Here is a 17416-nt window from a genome sequence, read left to right on the forward strand (position 1 = left end):
AACTGTTAGCTAGGTGTAGAGCAGAGGCACTGTTAGCTAGGTATAGAGCAGAGGCACTGTTAGCTAGGTGTAGCGCAGAGGCACTGTTAGCTAGGTGTAGAGTGGCAACATTGTTAGCTAGGTGTGGAGTAGAGAAACTGTTAGCTAGGTGCAGAATGGCAACATTGTTAGCTAGGTGTGGAGTAGAGAAACTGTTAGCTAGGTGTAGCGCAGAGGCACTGTTAGCTAGGTGTGGAGTAGAGAAACTGTTAGCTAGGTGTAGCGCAGAGGCACTGTTAGCTAGGTGTAGAGTGGCAACATTGTTAGCTAGGTGTGGAGTAGAGAAACTGTTAGCTAGGTGTAGAATGGCAACATTGTTAGCTAGGTGTGGAGTAGAGAAACGGTTAGCTAGGTGTAGAGCAGAGGCACTGTTAGCTAGGTGTAGTGTGGCAACATTGTTAGCTAGGTGTAGAGTAGAGAAACTGTTAGCTAGGTGTAGAGCAGAAGCACTGTTAGCTAGGTGTAGAATGGCAACATTGTTAGCTAGGTGTAGAGCAGAGGCACCGTTAGCTAGGTGTAGAGTGGCAACATTGTTAGCTAGGTGTAGAGTAGAGAAACCGTTAGCTAGGTGTAGAGCAGAGGCACTGTTAGCTAGGCATAGAGCAGCGACACTGTTAGCTAGGTGTAGATTCGGCTTACAAGACACTCATTATTTAAATACATTCAAAGATAGCTTTGGCGTGTCATTTTGGAGGAGAGCGAAAGAAAATTACCAAACAAAACAAACAAAGAAGAAGAAAACAAAAGAAAACAAAGCAGAAACAAACAAACAGAGCACAACAGATCAGGAATAAACAAACAAGCTTCCAGAATATAGAACAGCAAGCAGCAAACGTGGGATTTACGTGGGATATAAAACACCCTGTCTTAATTTCCAAGCTCCATCAATGACTCTAGCTAGAGCATAAATGTCCTCGTTAAAAAGCCAACACAACATATCATATTCAGACGTCCAGAATAAGTCTGGGTTCTTCATCTGGGCTTTCTCATACAGGGAATGTCTCACTTTATCATACAGAGGACAGTGGAAGAGAAAATGCAACTCGTCTTCAACAGTGCCAAGGTCACACAGAACACACAAGCGCTGCTCTTCTGTACCCTTGAACCTTCCTACTTCAACTGCCAAGGGCAAAGTGCCACATCTCAGTTGTGCGCAGAGGGACCTCTGTCTCCTCCCCAAGTCTAACATTAAATATGACTCCGTACAATAATTGTCTTTGATTTCAACATAGTTTCTAAGTTTAGGTTTGCTCCAGATCTCCTCCTTCCATTGTTTCTCATAGAGATTAACTAACTTTTGTTTAACTTTATTTACATTGCATTGCAAATTATTGGCGAAGACATAATACAACCCAGAGAGAGAGAATACTGCAGATGCATCTCTGGACCAGGGAAAATTGTTGGCTCTGTCCCAATTAAATATCTTTTTGGTCAGCCTTTCATCTGACATCTGAACTAATCTATTCCACAGCCAAACTATTTCACACCTCTGCATTACCAGACGTGGCACCCAGCCGGTGTCCCCCTCTACAGCACATTTGGCAGTGAATTTATGAACACCAAGGTAACATCTCAGGGCTCTGCTCTGGATAGCATTACTCTCAGGTGACTCCCCAAATCCCCATACTCCAGCCGCATAAAGTAAAACTGAGCCTACCATTGACTCAAAAAGCTTGGAAAAGGTTAAGAAACCAAGCTCGGGACACATTTTAATTTTATTCATTATTGACCCTAACGCTCTTCCAGCTGACTCTGCCAGTATTTTCCTTCCCTCTGAGTTGTTCATATATTCATTAAAAACAAAACCAAGATACTTATAAGAAGAAGTAAACAACAGGGGTGTTGACCCAAACTGAAATATATGGCTACTTTGCTGCACATAATTATTTCTGAAATGCATAATTTGTGTTTTTTCATTATTAATAGTGAGTCGCCACTTAGTACACCATAAACTCATAATATTTCTGTAAACTAATTTCCCCCTCGGCAATCAGCAGAATATCGTCAGCATATAACAAAATACTTAAATTTAATTCACCAACACTTACACCAAGCTTAGCTTGTTTGATTTCTTGTGCCAAGTCGATTATATAAAAAGCAAATAAGGTTGGGGAAAGGACATCTCCCTGCTTAACTCCAAAAGGAGTAGGGAACCATTCAGTCCTAAGATTATTTAGCTGAACACAAGCAACTGGATCTTTATATAGGGACTTTATCGCATTATAGAATTTACCCCCAACACCAGCAGAAATTAATTTATATTCCAAAAGGTCTCTGTTTATCCAATCAAAGGCTTTCTGAAAATCAACAAAACAAGCAAAAGTCTCTTTATGCTCTTGTAATCTTGCTCTCACAATAGAGGATAAAACATAAATATGGTCGATACATGCCCTATTCTCCCTAAAACCATTTTGTTCATCCACCATCAAAACCCTAGACTCCAAAAAATTATTTAGTCTGTTGTTCAGAACACCTGAATATAATTTATACACTGTACTTATCAGGCTGATGCCTCTGTAATTTAAAGGGACTCGGGGATCAGCCTTTACAGATTTGGGAATAGGTTTGATGATAGATTTATTCCAAACTGATGGAATAATGCCTTCCTGAAAACATTTCTGGAATAAACCATGTAAGAGCCATAACATATTGGGAGATTTAAGAGCCTCATTAGGGTCATCAACTCCAACAGCTTTATTTAATTTAGCTTTATTGATAACTTTCTGCACCTCCTCTAAAGTAATGTCATTATTCAATATATGATCAGAGCAATACGCTACATTATTCATAATCTCCAACTCCCATTTCAATCTACACACTTCATTTAAAAAATGGTCATTTAACGGTGTGAGATTATTGCCTGCATATAGATTACAGTAATCCCTTTCCCATTGCTTGAGTATTAAACCAATTTCAAAAGAAGATTCACCATCATCCTTTAAAATTTCAAGTGGAATGCATGTACTCTTTTGAGGTCCAAGTTTATTTATTTATTTCCAAAATTGCTGTGAGTTTCTGCTTTGTAATTGCTCTACCCGCAAAGCCTGCCCTCTTCTGAAGCATCTTTTGTAATACCTCAGCTTTCTATCAAAATTAAACCGACACATTTTAAATTCATCTCTCAAAATCCTTTTCCTATATTCCTCCTTACATTTAAGAAACAGTTTTTCAGGTGAACGCAATTTTTTCCGTAATTCATTTAGCTCAGTATTCCAATATGGATGCTTCGTTCTCAGACACTTCCTCTGGCCTTGTTTTTTAGATGTTCCACTCTTATCCATCTCCTTGTACAGCAGATCACAGAAACGATCATAACACAGGTTAACATTATCTTGTTTTTCCCGGTCCACTTCCGGACAATGTAAAATTTCAAGGAGAGCCTTACAACACATCTCAGGAGATAAAAAATTCACAGGGGAATTTCTGTTTCGTCTCTTAGCCTTCAACTCAGAATGCGCACTTTGAGGATTATTAATTGGGCTCCCCGTTTGAAATCGTAAACACAAAGTAGAATGATCTGGGTCTACTGCGCCCATCAATCAGGCTAAGAGCTTGCTGTCCAGCCATCGCAACAAGGTCGGAGGGAGTATAAACATTAAATTCAATACATGTATTTATGTCAACATGTGGTATCACAATATAATCCACTACAGCCTTTCCTCTGACAGAAACAGAAGTAAAATTATCATTCTCAGGGTTTAGCCTCCCGTTAAGCACACAGCATTTTAAAGTCTTTCAAAAAATCATGAAAACTCCCCCATGACTGTTCACACCTGTGTCCAAATTCACTCTCGGCGGAATATCATCTTCTTCCACACAGTCTCTCAGGTCTGCGGTGCGACTATTAAAGTCACCGCAGATATAAACAGAAACTACCTCGGATGAATAAATCAAGGCTATAAGGTGACTGAAAAATAGATCAGCATTTCGGCCCCATATTGACATTTCTGGTGATAAATAGCAAGAAAGTATAATGAAAGCATAGTCTGACAGACGATGCTTAAAACATAAACAAAAAATTCCATCATACGATTTATCTGCTATGTTAACTTCAAACTGGTCAAAGATGGTGTTCTTAACAAAAAAGCCAACACCACCGGAGGCTTTCGCCGCTTTCCTACGGGCGGTGCGGTTTTGACCAAACCATACAAAATCCATCCATTTCGGGTACATGGCAAGATAAATGGGTCTCGTTCAGACAAATAATATCTGGATCGAGACAACGGAGCAGTACTTTCCTAAGTTCACAGTTATGTTGAGTCCATCCATTCACATTGCATTGAACTAAACGATATTGTTCATTTGCAGGCTGGGCATGTTTACCTGAGACCACACTGAAGACCCTCACCTAGCAGATCTTTTACCTCAGCCATCAGATCTTCATTTTCCACCTGTGGTAGCCCCACGATGATTAGTGAGAAGTCCGGGTCAAACGTGGATTTTCTCTGCGTGACTTTGTCAGCTATTTTCTGCTCAATCGTTTCCATTCTGGAGCTGAGAATCCCCACTTCCAGGTCCAGATTAAGACTCATTTCCTTGACCGTTTTCTCCAGATCTCTTTTCATCGCGGCTTGATTCTCAGTGATTAGTTTCTCAAGCACCCCGCGCAGTGTGTCAGTTTTGCTGGTGACGTGTTTTTCCAGCCCACACTTTATGCGGTCCACCTTCGCATTGTGTAAATGAGAGGCTTTAACTTAAAGTGTAACTAAACCCCCAGGTTTTGGCTGAGGTGCATCTGGGCCGGAAATTCAAAAAATGCCTTGATTGTGGGCGGGGCTCCAGGAGCCGTTAAGACACGCCCAGTCACTCTGTGCAGCCTCCAACAGAGCACAGAGGGGCGGGGCCAACAGTGGTGGCTCGTGATGTAAGCTGCCTCCAAAACTCATCGGCCTCCATCTCAGCCAATAGCAAAATTCGATTGTAATAGCCGGGTTTTACCCATAGAGGGCAGTCACAACCAAATTGAAATACTTTGACTAAACTGTCAAGAGTTGGACCAGAACACATCAACAACACTACTTCATACCCAAATACATTTGTTTTCAGCAGAAAAAAGTGGTTTGGGGGTTTAGTTACACTTTAAAGCACTTTGTAGAAGGAGCTTTATAAAGTTCACTCCATGACTTCGACGTATGATTCAGCGCTCAGTGAAGCGTCTATGTATATAAATATGTATATCTATGGCTAGTTCCCGATATATCTAACACAGCAAGAGAGGCGGGACTTGAGGCAGAACAGCCAATCATCAGCCGGTCACACTGAAAGCCGGTGTCATGTTTGAAGCAACAACAGGAGAGGGAGGGGGAGAGGAGGCATCCGCAGTGCAGACAGAGAGCGGCCAGAGAAACTGAGCGACTGGAGTGAGGCGTTTGTGCAAAACTGCGGAAAAACTGCAGAAAAAGTGTGGCTGTTGAACCCTCTGACCAGGAAAAGTGACACCCACATCCCCCACGGGTGCGACGCCCCTGAGCGCATCGCTCCCTCTCCGACTGCAACATCACCTGAAATAAGATGTTGATAATAACAGTGGAAAAGCGGCGGCTGACTAATGCAGGTAACTGGATCAGGTAACATTTAACAAGCAGGGGAAAAATAGTCAATATTCTGGAAGAGCATCCTTAATATTGACTTTTCCAGATAACAGCAGGATATTGTGCGTTTCATTTGTGCTCATCAGTTATATAATTGTTTGGATCCCATTCTCCCAATTAACAACTCATATAAGATACTTGAGTGGTATAAACTTCACTGATGCATTCATATTACACACTTTATATTACTGACCAACACGGGCACAATGAAGTGGACATGCCCACTCTTGCTGCTGTTTGTAGAAGAAGAGAAGGTCCCTGTCCTCCTCAGAGTCCCTGACATCCATCTTCATCCTCAGTGGTTTCCCAGATGCAGATTGTCTTTGAAACCTTTGGCAGCTTGAGCTGGTTCTTTAAGAAGCGTCCGTTCTAGACAACAGCAGCAACAATAAAGTCATCTGCTCCAGAGAGACGTGTTGTGAGCTGGCATGTTACCTGCAGATCTCCTCTCAGTCTACAGAAGAGGAGGAAAGTTACGTCCATGTCACTGACAGACATGAGACCCAACATCTCCACAATCTGTCACAAAGCTGAGTCGACATAAAAACAGTGAAACAGCCTTCTGAACAAGAAGGAAATATGTTTCACAGTTAGAATAAATAACAAGTTGTTGACATGTTGTCCTGCACCTGGCACGCTGTATCAACACTGGGGCCAGCAGGGGGCCGAGCCTTCCACCTGATTTTTAGCGGTTGCCAATAAAGTTTTGTTTGATTGCATCAATCCATTATCTGGAATCAATTTGCCTTGATGTGCAGGGTAACCAATCAGGTGTTAGGATCCGCCCACCGACTTTGATTTAATGTTCATTTCACATTTAATTAATTATTTAATGGTGTATTTATTTATTTATTTATTTATGGCACTTTTAGTCCTCCACACTAAACATGCATGGAGGCTGAGAAACCAACCTGTGTGAGGAGAGGAGGAAACACTCCTCACAGGTGTGCTGCTGCTCATGTGTGTGTGTTCACCCTGTTATAAGTCAGAGCAGAGTGATGGTGAAGCTGTTATCTGAAGGTAAAGCAGTGACATGATGTTGCTTTAAGTTCTGTACTGCTTTCACACACAAACGTCAGCTGGGAAACTGCCTGGTCTTTGAGCCAAGATGGCTGCCTGTGTGAGCAGGCAGAGAGAAGCTGTGGTTTGTCCTGGTGCTTTGAATGATGACACTGTGATAAGAAGGTGAGTTCAGTCTGATCTGAGGTCTGATGTGTTTCACAACAGTCAGGACTTTTATTGATGTGGAGGGGAAGGCAGCACAGGGTTGAGCACTAGGACCCAGCAGGCATCAGGGCGTGTAAACAGAGTGTGAGAGCTCACCTGGGCTCCTCCTCCTCCTGTGATGAAGCACACCTGAGAGACCGTCAGCAGCTGAGGACGGACTGTGTTTGCTCTCACCTGCTGCTTTCAGTCCTTTAAAGGTAAGATATGATTTAACTTTACAATAACATTCAGCTAACGAGCTAACATTCAGCTAACGAGCTAACATTCAGCTAACGAGCTAACATTCAGACCAGAGTGAAGAAACAACAGTGTTGACGTCCTGTCAAAGACGTCTCTGTCTCTGTCCGTCCTGTCTCCTAACAGCACTCTGTAGCTCAGAGGTGACAGTCTGACAGCCTGTAGTTTCAGCTGGAGATGTAAAAGCAGCCAGTTCACTACTGAGTCTAACAAGTCAACAAGATAAACTCACTAAATGTCAAGAAAGGAAATATTCTGACACCTATGTTCCTTCTGAACACAAAAAAAGTTTCTCTCTGTGACTGAACTGAGACGAGTTTAATCGCCTTGTGAACTCATCGTCAAACACACTTCATTCAAACTGGACCTGAACTGAACCACAGTCACAAACACTAACATGTAACTTTACTGTGTGTTTGACGAGGAGATCATGTGGATCAACAGCACAGCTCCATGTGTTGTTAGCTGATGAACACTGTTTCCATATAAAACACTGTGACTTTATAGGACTGCATGTTAAATGACAGATGAGCTGACATGTTGTTAATGTGGTTTAAAGGGTCAAGTGAAGGTAAATCTGCACTCTGACACACAGATGTTGGACTAATTAAAGTTTAATTTAGATAGATAGTTAACTTTATTAATCCCTGAGGGGAAATTAGGTTACCATAGCAGCACGTACATTGAAGTACAAATATAGAAACAATGAGAAACAATAAAGTAATAAAATGCTTAAGTAGTTATGAAGTAAAATAAAATGCTGAGGTATCGAGGAGTAAAGTGGAACATAAGGTGATTAATTTAACTGACAGCAGCCGTTCAAATAGTGAAGTTCAACAGGATTCATGAACCTTTTTACATGTTTTCTACGAATCAAACGTTCAAATGAACTGTCCGACTCATTTCTTCTGTTTTCTCTTCAGAGGAGCTGAGCAGCAGTGACGCCATTTTGAATGTTTGTTTCCTCAACCGTCACTGTGAAGACAACTGAAGTCAGAAGTGAAGTCGTGCCAACAAACCAAGGTAACAAGGTTTGTTTTGTCTTTTGATCTGATTCATTCTCCTGCCTGATGACACATTCAGGTGCTCTTTAAAAACCTGTAAAACAAGTCGTTGTCACTGTACAATCTAATCTGACGTGTTTCACCTGTTTCAGCATCTGATGAACAACAGAGTTCATACAGACACTGATGTATTCAGGCTGATGACACGTGATGGTGATCAGACAATCAGAGGCCTTGAATGACGAACATGTTGAAAACAGAGACAGGATACAACCAATCAAATCACTGCTGAAGTGAGAAGAAACACTGTCAGACCAAATGTAAAGACTCAAATGTACAAATATTATTACAAAGTACATTAATTAATTCTTGTATATTTCTAATAGCTTTAAAAAAGTTAAGCATCAGCTCTTAATGAACATCATGAACACCTTGATCTACGGAGCCTAAAAAGTTTTCACCGTCTTGGATGTTTCACACTTTTACTGCTTTTATAAATGGAGTCATGATCAAAAGACAAAACAAAACCTCTTTACTGTCAAAGTGAAAACAGATTTCTACACAGTGATGTCAATGAATTAAACATATATAATGTAAAATAAGTGATTGTATAAGAGTTCAGCCCTTCAAGTCTTTGGCTCGATCGCAGCACTGAGTCTGTGTGGAGTCTCAATCAGGCTTCAACATCTGGACGCTGCAATTTTACTCCTTCTTCTTTGTAAAACTGCTCCAGCTCTGTCAGGTTGAGGGGATCAGGTGTGAACAGTACTTTTCAAGTCCAGCCACATGTTCTCTAGTGGACTGAGGTCTGGGCTTTGACTGGGCCGCTCCAGAACATTCACCTTGTTGTCTTTAAACCATTTCTGTGTAGCTTTCTCTGTTTGCTTCGGGTCATTGTCTTTCTGGAAAATAGATCTTCTCCCAAGTCGTAGTTCTCTTGCAGACTGGATCAGGTTGTCCTGCAGGATCAGGGTTAATCAGTTGAACCCTCCACCTTTACAAGCCTTCAGGACCTGCTGCTGAGAAGCATCTCCACAGCCTGATGCTGCCACCACCACGCTTCACAGTGGAGATGGTGTGTTTGTGGTGATGTGCAGTGTTTGGTGGTCCTTCTTCCAGTGGACCTTGGAGTCTCTCACATGTCTGTGGATGAACTCTAGTGGAGATTTAATGAGCTTTCTTCAACAGTGGCTTTCTCTTTGTGACTCTCCCATAAAGCTTTGACTGGTGAAGAACCCAGCAACAGTTGTTGTATGCAGAGTCTCTCCTATCTCAGCTGCTGAAGCTTTAACTCCTTCAGAGGAGTCTTAGGTGTCTTGGTGGCTCCCTCACTGGTCTCCTTCTCCCACCATCACTCAGTTTGTGAGGACGACCTGCTCCAGGCAGATTTACACGTGTCATAGTCCTTCCATTTCTTAATGATGGAGTTAACTGAACTCTGGGGGATGTTCAGTGACGTGGAAATGTTTTTGTATCCGTCCCCTGACTCATACTTCTCAGTAACCTTCTCACAGAGGTGCTTGGAGTGCTCTGTTGTCTTCATGGTGTAATTGTAGCCATGAATACTGATGAACAGTGACTGGACCTTCAGACAAGGTGTCTTTATACTACAGTCACTGAGACACATTCACTGCAGTCAGGTGATCTCAAGTTCACTAAGTGTAAGTATTTGCAGTACAGCTGTAGGATGTTACAAGGTCCATCAACTTAATAGAAGTTTTTACTTCTTTTTTCCTTTTTCATGAAAATCCAAGAAACAAGTGAAGTTCAACAGTGTTGTTTTGAGACTTTGAGTCGACCGTCACTGTGAAAACAACCAAAGTTAAAACTGAACTGGTGCCAACAAACCAAGTCGACCTGTTTGTTCAGATGAAGGTTTGTTAACTTGTCGTCAGTTATGAAACGCAGGAAAACCAGTTTTCAGTGTCGGCTCTGATGCAGCATGTAATCTGTAATGTAACTAAAGTTATCAAACAGATGTAGTTGAGTAAAAAGTAAAATATTTGCCTCCAAAATGTGGAAGAATAAAGTTGCAGTGCAGAACAGATGGATCAGGAGCTGCAGTGTCCGGCTCAGCAGGATAGACTGACGAGAGAGAAGCTGCAGGCTGGAACATGAACTAATGTTTACTGCTCAGTGTCACGGTGCTTTCTCCTCTTCTGGTGACCAGAAGGATCCTGATGAGATGAGAGGACGAAGCACAACCTGCCATCAAAGCTTTGAACAGTTACACCTGCATTCACACGAGGGGAAGACGTGTTGCATCATTTCTGAGGCCAAACGCATCTTAAATAGTCAGAATGCAGCGTCGTTGTAGGATCGTTGAGGAAGATGTTTTTCAGCACAGAACTTACTCGTGTCGTCCTCCGTGGAACATTAGACGCTTTATTGGTTAACATCTAAGAACTTTTGTTTTATTCACTTTCAGTTGTGTTGATCTTAAAGTTGTGTGTTCATGTTTTCATCCTTCTTGTACAGTGTTTGGTGTCATGAGACGACAGCTTCATTTCAAGAAGTAACAGCTGGTGGAACAGAAGCTGATGGAACATGGGACAGATGTTCAGCCGTTCACATCTGGGGACAGAAGGACGTGTAAGCAGAGCACCACTTCAGAGTTACATTAAGTCCAGCCCACGGAGCAGCAGCAGGAGCTCTGACTGGCCAGACTCTACTGCTGTGTCGGCCAATCAGAACTCCTGTTGCTGCGCTGATACATGTCTTTTCCTTCAGGTTGATAATACTGCCTTTTATTAGCAGGGAGCCACACTGAAGAAAGTGGACCTCTTGAATACTCTGGAAGATTTAACAGGAGATGAATTTAAGAAGTTCAAATGGTTTCTGCAGCAGCGCGACATCCTGAAAAACTACAACTACAAATCCATCAAAGTGTCCAAACTGGAGGATGCAGACAGGTTGAAAACAGTGGACCTGATGGTGAAAACCTATAAACTGCGTGGAGCTGTGAAGGTGACCAAGCAGGTTTTACAGGAGATACCCAGGATTGACCTGCTGCAGAACCTGTCAGAAACCGGCTCAGGATCAGAAGGTCAGTCACAGTTTTATATTTTTTGTACTTTCAGAGAAAAGACAGCCGGTGGAAACTGGTGACACAATACTTGTGAAGGAGCAGAGTCTCAGTAGGGAAGCTCATTGAATTCACCAGAGAATAAAATTAAAGGCCACAACTTGTTTTTATGAGAAAAGGTTGAAGTTATCAATTATTGGTCTTTATTAAGAGGACAGAGACTTGATGGAGCTCCCTGATTTATTATCTTTATGTTACTCATTGGTTGAAGACTCTTCTGTCACTGACTAATGTGGATGGTTTTATAATTAATGTGGTATTTTCTGAATTCCTTAAATAACCAGTGAGATGTTGTGATGTTAATCTGTGTGTTCAGGAGCAGTTAAACCAGTATGAGATGCTTCATGGCACAAAATCAAGCAAGAATACATCACTGCATCATCTAGAACATTAATAATTAGTGAATTTTATGACTCCCAGCGTGTGAGCTGGAGATGCTGTTTGACTGCAGCAACAACAGCACTGCTTTCTTGCAGGGACATCAGGAGTCTTTCCTACTTTAAATATCTTGCATTTTGTTTATTTAACATGACATAATGTAGATTTTTCAAACAAATCTATGTTCAACAACCAAAGATATGTCCACCTTCAGCTGTTAGAAGGTCATCTCACAGTCTAGAGACAACTCTATTAGATGATCATGTGTTTTCTGGCCATATGTGCTCACTTGTCTTTATAGTTGATCTCAGTCTTTATTATTTCATAGTTTGAATGATTTTATTCACAGACCTTTTTAACAACCACAGTCCAGAATAATTTGATCTAAACATGGAGATGAATTGGTGGAGATCACACTCTAACTTATCAACTGTCCAAGAATAAAATATGTAACCTACAGTACGTAACATAGGCACGTTTAAAAAAACAAATATGAAGTTAAACTGAAACAATATCACACAATGTCTCTTTCTCTCTGTGTCAGTGGATGTGAAAGGTGCTGGAGGAGCTTCAGAGAGCAGAGGAGCGTCCTCCTCTCAGACTGAAGGTAAAGCTGCTGTTTTCTCTGGTTTGTATGGAAGCCCTGAAAGACCAAGTGTAGTTTGACTCATTTATAACTGAGTGAAAGCAAAGATAGCAAAACTTCATCAACCAACTTCAGGATTTGGTCTGTGACATTTTTTTTAGAGGATTTTGAATAAAAGGTTTATCTTTGACATAACTGGTCTATAACTGTGTGAAAGGGCTGGTCAAGACTTTTCTTTAAAGGTGTCTGAACACTGGCCTTTTTCTGAATAGCTGGTTATTGAACCAGCACTGAGAGAGTAGTTAATAGTAGAGAACACAGTGGGACGAGAAACAGGATCGACGGATTTTATTAATTTTGTAGGATCTGTGTCACCGGACTAGAGGAGACAATCATATGAGCTACAGCAGAGGCTTGAAAGTGAGAGGTGGATCTTCTCAGGGAGGCTCTGAACAGTTTGAGGAGAGGCTCAGTGAATAGAGGTGAAACATATGACAGTAGTTATTGTCTTAGTTATCAAAAGGACTTCACAAAGAATATGATAAATCTGTGTGATTTGGTTAAAGAGAGTTCAGAGTCGGGGGGAATCACTTACTGTTTTCTCACTTTGCTGTCTATTTGTTGATGTTTGAATTCATGTCAGACAACATAAATAAAAACAGGACATTTTTGCTCAATTGTTGAATGTCTCTTGAATTGAATAACATGATGATGTCATAGACATCCAGGAATTAAGCCAAACTAAGCAGGGGAGGCCCACAGACTGAGACTGTAAAAACCTCTGAGCTACAGTTATTTAAAGGATCTGCAGGCCGAACACATTCAGTCCAGTAAACTAGTGTCTCCTTTAAGTGAATGAACAAATAATGTAAGAAGAGTAAAGATGTTCAGAGTTCCAACATATCTCAACATCAACCCAACTCTTTGTTTACCCGCTCTGTGATCCCAAACATCAGAGTCAAGTTATAACGACTGTCAAAAAAAAGTCAGTATAAATACAAAACTGTCTCATCCCGACACACGAACTGCCACCCTGATGATCTTTGTTGTGTGTTTTATTCAGGAAGTCATTCTGGAGTTTGTCAGCGTAAACTCAAATCTAACCTGAAGAAGAAGTTCCAGTGTGTGTTTGAGGGGATCGCTAAAGCAGGAAACCCAACCCTTCTGAATCAGATCTACACAGAGCTCTACATCACAGAGGGAGGGACTGCAGAGGTCAATGATGAACATGAGGTCAGACAGATTGAAGCAGCATCCAGGAAACCAGACAGACCAGAAACAACAGTCAGACGAGAAGACATCTTTAAAGCCTCACCTGGAAGAGATGAACCAATCAGAACAGTGATGACAAAGGGAGTGGCTGGCATCGGGAAAACAGTCTTAACACAGAAGGTCACTCTGGACTGGGCTGAAGACAAAGCCAACCAGGACATACAGTTCACATTTCCATTCACCTTCAGAGAGCTGAATGTACTGAAAGAGGAAAAGTTCAGCTTGGTGGAGCTTGTTCATCACTACTTCTCTGAAACCAAAGAAATCTGCAGCTTTGAAGAGTTCCAGGTTGTGTTCATCTTTGACGGTCTGGATGAGTGTCGACTTCCTCTGGACTTCCACAACACTAAAATCCTGACTGATGTTACAGAGTCCACCTCAGTGGATGTGCTGCTGACAAACCTCATCAGGGGGAAACTGCTTCCCTCTGCTCGCCTCTGGATAACCACACGACCTGCAGCAGCCAATCAGATCCCTCCTGAGTGTGTTGACATGGTAACAGAGGTCAGAGGGTTCACTGACCCACAGAAGGAGGAGTACTTCAAGAAGAGATTCAGAGATGAGGAGCAGGCCAGCAGAATCATCTCCCACATCAAGACATCACGAAGCCTCCACATCATGTGCCACATCCCAGTCTTCTGCTGGATCACTGCTACAGTTCTGGAGGATGTGTTGAAGACCAGAGAGGGAGGAGAGCTGCCCAAGACCCTGACTGAGATGTACATCCACTTCCTGGTGGTTCAGGCCAAACGGAAGAATGTCAAGTATGATGGAGGAGCAGAGACAGATCCACACTGGACTCCAGAGAGCAGGGAGATGATTGAGTCTCTGGGAAAACTGGCTTATGAGCAGCTTCAGAGCGGCAACCTGATCTTCTATGAATCAGACCTGACAAAGTGTGGCATCGATGTCAGAGCAGCCTCAGTGTACTCAGGAGTGTTCACACAGATCTTTAAAGAGGAGAGTGGACTGTACCAGGACAAGATGTTCTGCTTCATCCATCTGAGTGTTCAGGAGTTTCTGGCTGCTCTTCATGTCCATCTGACATTCATCAACAACGCAGACCATCAATCTGCAGAGAGACGTCTCTACCAGAGTGCTGTGGACGAGGCCTTACAGAGTCCAAATGGACACCTGGACTTGTTCCTCCGCTTCCTCCTGGGTCTTTCACTGCAGACCAATCAGACTCTCCTCCGAGGTCTGCAGACACAGACAGGAAGTGGCTCACAGACCAATCAGGAAACAGTCGGTTACATCAAGAAGAAGTTCGAAGGGACTCTGCCTGCAGAGAGAAGCATCAATCTGTTCCACTGTCTGAATGAACTGAACGATCGTTCTCTAGTGAAGGAGATCCAACAGTACCTGAGATCAGGAAGTCTCTCCACAGATAAGCTGTCTCCTGCTCAGTGGTCAGCTCTGGTCTTCATCTTACTGTCATCAGAAGAAGATCTTGACGTGTTTGACCTGAAGAAATACTCTGCTTCAGAGGAGGCTCTTCTGAGGCTGCTGCCAGTGGTCAAAGCCTCCAACAAAGCTCTGTAAGTGTGGAGAAGTTTCTTCAGAATGCAGTAAATGTGCTGTTATTGACCCAAATAGAAATAATTTTCTTGTTCTGCTCATTATTCTTTATCCAGACTGAGTGGCTGTCACCTCTCAGAGAGGAGCTGTGAAGCTCTGTCCTCAGTTCTCAGCTCCCAGTCCTCTAGTCTGAGAGAGCTGGACCTGAGTAACAACAACCTGCAGGATTCAGGAGTGGAGGAGCTGTCTGTTGGACTGAAGAGTCCACACTGCAATCTGGAAAGTTTGAGGTCAGATCATGTTACTGTTTGTTGTGAAATCATTTATATATTTCTGGTAGATTGTTTTGCTATCAAACTTTCGTTTTCTTTCAATGTACCTTTCATTAATTCAGCTCCTGCACAACAAGAACAATGAGGATGGAGAACCTCATTTATGTTTGACATCATATGACTTTGATAACTGGATGTCTGTTTATTCTCAATTCAATCTTCATTTATTGCCACATTGACAACATACTTAGAACTGAACAGCACTGGAGCAAGAGATTATATATACCAGTCATTCCCAGAGAGGATGTTATTTGGGTTGCCAAATATATTTGTAGACTTTCGTTCATAGTCTTTAATTTAAGATTCATATCTGCAGTACACCTTTGAGCCACATGGGGGAGCTTGTTGGTATCCAGTGCTTGATTTGTAAATCAGGAGGTCTCGAGCACAGAGACGGTCCTACTCCGGTGGGTCCATCCTGTGGACTGCTACAATGGTGGGGAGAAATGGACTTTAGGCCTAATGTTTTATTTACAACCACCGGAAGAAAAGTTTGAGAAACCCTGATACTGCATCAGCAAAACTCAACATTTACCATGTTTTCTGTCTTCTTTTTTTTCTCTCCAGACTGAGTGGCTGTGACCTCTCAGAGAGAAGCTGTGAAGCTCTGTCCTCAGTTCTCAGCTCCCAGTCCTCTAGTCTGAGAGAGCTGGACCTGAGTAACAACAACCTGCAGGATTCAGGACTGAAGCTACTTTCTGCTGAACTGAAGAGTTCACACTGTGTCCTTGAAACTCTCGGGTCAGGATTCATTATTTTATTTCATTATTTCATGTAACATTACAATTGGAGCAGGTCTTGATCATACTCTTAATATTATTCAATTTATTTAAGAGACTCAACATTTCCAAACAAAATAGATAAAAATAGTAAAATATACAACAAGATAAATAGACTCAAGATTCAAGTATGTAGGTAATATGTACACAAGTGAGTATGTGTGTGAGGGGTGGTAGTGGAGGGTTATTGCACTGGTGTGAAGTCTTTAGAGAGTGAGGGGTGAAGGGGGGGTTGTGCATTTCACTGCCTGTGGGAAGAAACAGTTCTTCAGTCTGTTTGTTCTAGATCTGATGGATCTATATCTCTTCCCAGAGGGCAGGGGGGGGAACAGGTAATGTCCAGGGTGAGTGGGGTCCTTAACAATACAGCTGGCCTTCTTTTGGAGTCGGCCAGTGTAAATGTCTCTGAGAGGGGGTAGTGTCGTCCCGATGACACGCTCCGCTGCCCTCACCACCCGCTGCAGGTCCTTCCTGTCCTGTGTTGTGCAGCTGGAGAACCACACCGTGCAGCAGTAGGTCAGGAGGCTTTCTATCGCTGACCGATAGAAGTTGGTCAGCAGGTGGTGAGGGAGGTGAGCGTGCTTTAGCTTCCCTTTCGGTGTGAAAGTTACAAAGGTGGAATGGGGGGACAGTTTCATTCCACCTCTGATCCTCCAACAGAGGTAGTAACACAGCCGACCTGCGTGGACAGGAGTTAGATGTTCTGATAGTGTTCACAGTCTGACAACTTAACAGATCCTTCACTCATCAAAGTAACGATACAAAACCAATGACACCACTAATCTATTTTATATAAAATGTGGGTCTGTCAGTCTATTCTGCACTTTAGTCCCGACTTACATGTCTCAACAACCATTGGATGGATTGTCATGAGGTTTTTGACATTCATGCTCCCCTCAGGATGAACTGTAATTACTTTGGTGATCCTCCATCATCAGGTCATCATTTTAATCTGTACAATATGTTGGTTCATGACCAAATTTTTGCAAAACTAATGGCATTTCCATCAGCTTCAGTTATACTCTGTGTTCAGTGCTGATTAGTAAATTAGTGAAAACTAAGATGATGAATATAATAAAGGTTAAACCCTTAAACACAGATGTGCACTGAATCCTCAGGACCCTCAGCTGATCTGTGATGTGTGTTGTTTTGTGTGTCTGCAGGCTGTCAGGCTGTCTGATCACAGAGGAAGGCTGTACTTCTCTGGCCTCAGCTCTGGACTCCAACCCCTCCCATCTGAGAGAGCTGGACCTGAGCTACAATCATCCAGGAGACTCAGGAGTGAAGCTACTGTCTGCTCGACTGGAGGATCCAGGCTGGAGACTGGACACTCTCAGGTATGAAGAGTCCTGCTGCAGCCACAGACAG

The 17416-nt window shown here is 42.5% G+C and overlaps 1 protein-coding gene across 1 annotated transcript in view; it reads left to right on the forward strand.

Annotated features, from left to right (window-relative positions):
• The window catches only part of LOC311253452 (uncharacterized protein), a 298131-nt gene that overhangs the window by 117009 nt on the left and 163706 nt on the right, over positions 1–17416 (forward strand). The window contains exon 18 of the mRNA XM_084347438.1: positions 15054–15227. Coding sequence (XP_084203564.1) covers positions 15054–15227 — 174 coding nt within the window. The remainder of the gene's footprint in view (positions 1–15053; positions 15228–17416) is intronic.

Source organism: Pagrus pagrus (genome assembly GCF_965226575.1).
Source record: "Pagrus pagrus genome assembly, chromosome: 24".
Taxonomy (NCBI): Eukaryota; Metazoa; Chordata; class Actinopteri; order Spariformes; family Sparidae; genus Pagrus; species Pagrus pagrus.